This window comes from Capra hircus, chromosome 22, assembly GCF_001704415.2.
Source record: "Capra hircus breed San Clemente chromosome 22, ASM170441v1, whole genome shotgun sequence".
NCBI classification, from domain to species: Eukaryota; Metazoa; Chordata; class Mammalia; order Artiodactyla; family Bovidae; genus Capra; species Capra hircus.
In genome coordinates, this window is record NC_030829.1 from 54,309,828 (window position 1) to 54,316,108 (window position 6,281).

The 6,281-nt window shown below is 59.6% G+C and overlaps 1 protein-coding gene across 1 annotated transcript; it reads right to left on the reverse strand.

The window, feature by feature from the left end:
* GHRL (ghrelin and obestatin prepropeptide) lies at positions 582–4,664 on the reverse strand. The gene is made up of 4 exons (XM_018038228.1): positions 4,492–4,664; positions 4,180–4,293; positions 1,219–1,327; positions 582–732 (listed from the first exon to the last, which is right to left on the reverse strand). The coding sequence occupies exons 1-4, from the start codon at positions 4,597–4,599 to the stop codon at positions 713–715; spliced, it is 351 nt and encodes a 116-aa protein (XP_017893717.1). The 5' UTR covers positions 4,600–4,664; the 3' UTR covers positions 582–712.

The following is a 6,281-nucleotide window of genomic DNA, read 5'->3' on the forward strand; positions in this document are numbered from 1 at the left end:
CGAGGCAGGGGTCAGTCTCAGCCACAGGAGGTGGCGTCCGCTGAGCGTTGGGCGAGGAGGAGGGAGGGGTTAGGTCAGCCAGGTCCAGCAGTGGCTGTCACCACTGTCAGTGGCCCACTTACGTCCAGCCTCAAAGTCAGGCTTTCCCTTTCCCAGCGTCCTGTCCGCCCGCGAATGTCAGTTCAGGGACATTGGCTCTGACAGTGTCCCCGGAAGGTTCCCTGCTCACACAGCCCTTGCTGGTTGTTAGTAAGAAGCCCCCGTTGCAGCTTTGCCCCTGGGAAGCTCTGCTGTTTAAAGGAACTGTGTCGTCGTCTTTTCCTCCATCTTGCCCCTCCTTCCCCCGTCCTGTTCCGCTGTCCCCTCCACCTCTGCTCCTACAACCCCCCAGCAGCCGTACGTGCTTGTGGGAGTGGATCTGGTTTGGTTTGCTAAGCATTCACACCTCCTTGCTACATGTTCTTCCTCGTCCTTCTCCTCTCTTTCTATTGACCATAGACCAGGAATTGCGGGGGCATGCTGTTTTTCACTGAAATGTGAAATTTTCGTCTTTGCTGAAATAAACATTTTGAACCTTTGCATCCGTTTGAGTATTTATTCACCTCCTAGGCTAGTACCCCTCAGAGCTGCCTGTGGTCTCGGAAGTGTCCCGGAAGCCAGGTGAGAGCTTCTGAGGGCGGGAGAACGGACAGGTGGTTGGTCCCAGGGCCGGTCACTCGTCAGCCAGGGTTTCTGAAATGCAAGAGGTCAAGTCAAAAAGCTGTGTCTGGGACTTCCCTGGCGGTCCACTGGTTAAGACTCCATGCTTCCAGTGCAGAAAGCACGGGTTTGACCCCTGGTTGGGGAACTTAAGATCCCCATGCCTTACACTGCAGCCAAAAAAAGAAAAACCACCAAAAAAACCTCTACCATGTCTGCTGTCCTTCTGTTGCCATCCAGTTTGGCTTTCCTTCCACAGAGGGATGGAGGAGAAATGTTGTAATGGCGAGAGGAGTGGCCCCAGAGTTGGACCATGTGACTTCAGCCTGTCTCCTAAAAGCTGGGGCCCTGGACCCAATCCCCCACAGGTACTGAGTGATGACTCTTTGGGAAAGAGGAATTGGAAGCTCTTTTGAGAGGCAGGGTGGGGAATGAAACCTCTGTTTTGTTACTCATAAGCAGGCTCACACTGGGACTCAGGTGAAGCTTGGAATTGAGCTGAGCTGGGCAAGGACTTACCTTCGGCTTCTTCCCAAAGGATGTCCTGAAGAAACTTCCCCAGCGTCTGGCCATGCTGGAGGGACTGAGCCCCTGACAGCTTGATCCCAATGTTAAAGGGGGCGTTGAACTAGGAGGAACCCAGGAATTATCAGAGGTCACCCCCACCCTCCCACCCCTGCCCTCTGCTCTCCCACCAGAAGAGGCCCTGGGCTCTCAGGAGGGGAAGAGGGAAGAGCCTGGGGTCCGACAGGCCCCCTGAGGGGTGGCTTAGCCAGTTCTCCGTCCGTCCTGGGCCTGATCTTACCACTCCATGATCCTTAGGAGGCTCACCTTGTACCCTCTTTACCTGACTGAGGAGGTTACTGATAAAAGCTGTGGGGTCCCCTAGATCAGGCATCCCCCCACCTTTCAGCTTTGGAAGACGTCAGATGGAATGGCCAGTGATGGAGTTACAGCTGGCAGCATGATGTGGGATCCGGGCTCTCCCTGGTGGACACAGCACCGGCCCGGGGGACAGTCTCTGCACCTGCCTCCCTCCCTTCCCAGGAGCTCTTCCTCTCGACTGCACTGGCCCTTCCTTGTTCCGTGATGGACCAGATAGGATGTTGACCTCTTCCTTGAACGATGCTCTGAGCCAAGGCTGTTCTTTCTGTGCCTCTGTCTCTTCCCTTCTACAGGCGGATCACCCCCACGTCTCCTAGCTTCTCGGCAGCCTATTAGATGGCTTGCTGAAGCTCAAAGATTTGGGCCACCAGGAAGGAACTTTGTGGCTGCATCGTTTCTCTCCAGGGGAGCAGAGACCATGTTCACCTCCACTCATCCAGTTCCTGGCCGTGTTGGTGACAGAGCTCCTGGGTAAGTCCACGAAGGGATCTTGGGGCCGAAAGGGAGCCCCTGGTCCTCCTGCCCTTGGCAGGGGTGCAGCCCTTGCCCTGCTCAGCCCCGGGCTGAGTGCCTTTCCCTCTGCCTCACATTTCACAGGTAAGCAGGGATGCTCCGAGGTGTTGTTAAAACAATGCATAAAATATGGTTTCCTCTTTTAAAATTTGCCTCCCCCTCTTGCCTCCACCGTGAAGGTGGAGCTGTGGAGATGACGTAATTGATTTGGGGGGAACTGAGGCCCCTCTGTTCTCTCCCTTCAGTAAATATTCATTTCCTCTCCAGCCCCATGGCCGATGCGAGTGGTCGGGTGACCCCAGCAGACTCTGGGGCTCCGTGGACACTGAGCTGGGGACCTGCTGGGCTGGTCTGCACCCTGGAGCTGGGCAAGGGGCAGCTGCCAGGAGGTGAGGCAGCTGTCGGACGGGAGAGCGCAGCTTCGAGGGGCTGGAAATGGCCCCATTGGCCCCAGTGTCTAACTGGTCCATGGGTGACGGGTAGGATGGGACAGCACTTGGTTTATAAAGCGTTCCGCTCTGAGATTCCATTGTAGGAAAACGTTTGGAGGGAGTGGAGGGGCCTGCGATGCCTGAGGCGGGACTCCAGGACTGGAGGCTTTGGGGCGCACAGCCCACACTCTGCGGCCTGTGTCTCAGGCTTCCCCCACATCTGGTGGGCCCCCCCACCTCTGGACATCACACACTCCTGGTTCCGGCTAGGGCAGGGCCTGCTGTTGCCTCTATGGAAACCAGAAAGTCCCAGCCAAGACTTCTGCCCCGTCTGAGCGGTCCCAGGGCTTCCCTTGCCCCACTGGGCCTGGCAGTCTCATCAGGAAAGTTTCCTGGTTTTAATCTAAGAATCTGTAGGCTGTCGTCAAGTAGGAACGTGACGGGTGGGGTCTCACACATGGTGGAGGAGGCGCCTGGCTAGAGTCGGGCTGGGGGCTGGGGATTTGACCTCTGACGGGAGCAGAGGCGGGCAGAGGAGATTTCCCAGGCACTTGCTCTCTCTGCCAGACCGGCGATGGAGACCGAGGGCTTGGGGACCCGAGCCCCCCGGACTGTGGGTCCCACCTTGGCACCTGCAGGCAGTGGCCCCTTGGGCCAGCGGGTTCCCCTGGCTGAAACTCTGTTCCTCATCTCTAAACGAGGCTGCTCATCCTGTTGCAGCCGTACTGACCTCACCAGTGGCTGTAGAGATTCAATGCCAAGCAGGAGGGCAGGAGGGCTTCCCAGGTGGTGCTAGTGGTAAAGAACCCACCTGGCAATGCAGGTGATGTAAGAGACACAGGTTCGATCCCTGGGTCGGGAAGATCCCTGGAGGAGGGCCTGGCAACCCACTCCAGTATTCTTGCCTGGAGAATCCCATGGGCAGGGGAGCCTGGTGGGCTACAGTCCATGGGGTCACATGGAGTCGGACACAACTGAAGCCACTGAGTACGCTCGTGTGCAGGAGGGCGGAGCCATGGAAAGTGAGGCCGAGGGGGTGCAGCAGCTCGGTGGTGACGGGCACCTCGGGGGACACTGGTCATCCTGCACGGAGATGCCCATCTCCACCTAAACCCTTGTCAGTCCTTTCCCGGGACTGCGGCCAGCCAGGAAGCCCACATGGCGGGGGGCCCTTAAAACGCCTTCATGCCCTGTCTCTCCTGGTCCTCCCATTCTCTCCCAACAGTGCCCTTGCCCCGTGCAGGATTCCTGAGCCCAAGCGAGCCTGCCGGGCTCCATCCTGGCCTGCAGGTGGGGTTCACCCATCCAGGGTGCTGTCCTGCCAAGATAGGGTAAGGTCAGGTCCGAGAGGGCCCTGAGCCCATCGGAAGGTTTTCTGCGGGGAGACACCTGCAGCCTGTGAGCAGCTCCTCCTTCCTGAGTGTCTGTGAATACTTGCTGGCATGCCCCCTCCCCTCTGCTGGGGCTCATCCTGTTGCAGCAAATTTCCTTAGACATTTGCCTGTTGATGGCAAAGACCTAGCAGAGCCAGGGGTGTGGAGTCGCTGTTGTCCTGCCGTTTGATGTCCCTTGAGTAGCTGCTAAGTGGGGGTCTGCGGGTGGCCGCCCTCCCCTGCCCTCCCCACCCCCCTCCTACTGCAGAGGGACCCACCCGGATTTCCAGCTCGTCCTCTGCACCTTCCTCCTGACTTCCCACATCCGGGTCAAACTGGCCTTCCAGGGCCCGGGGCTTCAGTCTGCCTGACGGCTTCTTAGGTTCCTTTCTCTGCAGGAAAGAGGAGGTGCTCCCCTTAGGCCCTGAATCTCCCCTCTCCTCCGAGAAGCAGGGTGAGGTGTGGACTCACAGTCAGACCCAGAGCCCTCCTTTGGGCTCAGGGAGAAAGCTGAAGCTCAGGGCAAGCCACTGCCCAGCTCACACGGCTCGGGGCATTTAGGACGCGGGGCTCCTGGGGTGGCATCTCACCTGCAGTTTCTGATGTTCGGGGCTCAGAAAGCTGGAGCCCGCCATGGCCAAGTCCATCCAGAGCATGCTGAGCAGCAGCAGGCTGCAGATGGTCCGCGGGGCGGGCATGGCTTCTCTGGCTGGAGGCAGATGGACCTGGAGGAGAGAGGGTCTCTGGGCCGGGCAGAGAGATGGTGGCAGGGCTCCGCGCTGGACCCCTGGACCCAGGGTGACTGCTGTCTGGAGCAGCTCTCCCCCAGGAGCGCCGTCTGCCCGCCTCCCCAGGTAGTAGCATGTGGGCTCCTTCGCAAGACTGTTCTCTCAGGGGCGGATGCTTGGCAGTGGACTGTCCACATCCTTCGTCCCCAGCCCTGAGAACCTTGCGCCAAGTTTGTGGAGGAGGGGTGAGGAAGGCGAACCGGCCAGGTCCCAGGAGACACGGGGACACCGGGGCCGCTCCCAAGTCCAGCTGGGAGCAGCCGGGCAGCCGGGGCCCTGCGACCTTCCCGTGTTCAGAAGGCCCTGCAGGTGCGCGGCCGTTGCTGTGAGTTAGACCCATAAACAGACCCCCTGCATGCGAGCGTCCCCAGAGTGCCTACCTGGGGTTCCGGGCGGAGGTGGCGCCTGGTGGCCATCTGGTCCTTATATAGGGCAGCCTGTGTTTGTCTGAAACCAGCAGCTGTCTCTCAGGGCAGCTTGGCATCCGGGGGCTGAGTGCCATTCCTTGGGAACTAAAAATGGTTCGCATCACCCACCAGGGAGACGTCACCAGCAGAGGTCAAATGCCCTGAGAGATGGCTGGGTTGGCTGGGTCGGCCCCACAGGGCTACCTGCCCCTCCTGTGCCCAAGAGTGCCCGCCTCGGCTTGGGCGGAAGGAGAGGGCACCCTGGGGCCAGCCTGGTGTTGCTGCTCCCCTCCTTTTCCCAGGTTAGAACCAGGTCAGTTGCTGTTGTTCAGTTGCCAAGTCGTGTCCAACTCTCTGCGACCCCAAGGACTGCAGACCTCCAGGCGTCCCCATCTCTCATCCATCCTCTCCCGGAGTTTGCCCAAATTCATGTCCATGGAATCGGTGATGAACCAGGCATCGTCGCTTGATCTTGGGGGCTTGTGCTACCTCTGGCCTTGTGAGGGACGCCGTTCTGGCTTCCACGGCCTCAAGCACGTGAGAGCCTGCCTCCTGGCATTCTCAGGCTGCCTGGAGGGAAGCCCCATTTTTCAGATGAGGAAACTGGAGGAGCAGGGCAGGGACAGTCTCCAGCAGGGGTTGAAGGCCCGTCCTCGCCTCTGGGAGGAAGGGGGTGATGGCTCCGCTCTGCACGGTCTTCCTTAACATGTGGGCTTGTCTCTCCTCCCCCGGCCCGGCCCTGAGAGGCAGCAGAGTAGCCCCGGGGGCGGGAGAGCCAGGACCCAGTGCTGCCAAGGGCGACCACACGCATGCTGGCCTCAGCGAGGTCACTGAGCGTCCCCTGCACAGGGCTGCCTCTAAGAGTGGCTTTGAGGATGGACCGAGGTGACAGATGAGACATCCTTTGTAAGCTGTCAAGTGTCACACGGTAGCTGTTCTTTGTACCTTGGCCAGCCTCAGCCACGTCACATGTTCCCCAATGATGAGCTGCTCAACCACACGGGGGAATCCTAACCTGCCCGGAGCCCTTCGTCCCACCGGATGCCCAAGCAGTGACTTCTGAGGGCTCGGTGTTGTCTGCGTAGACGTTCTAGTATCAATCAGAGGAGGAACTTGCTTCTGGCCGTGCTGGTGGGAGGGCTGTAGGCAGAGGGCCACGGCGGGGGTGAGTGGCAGGCGCCGGCG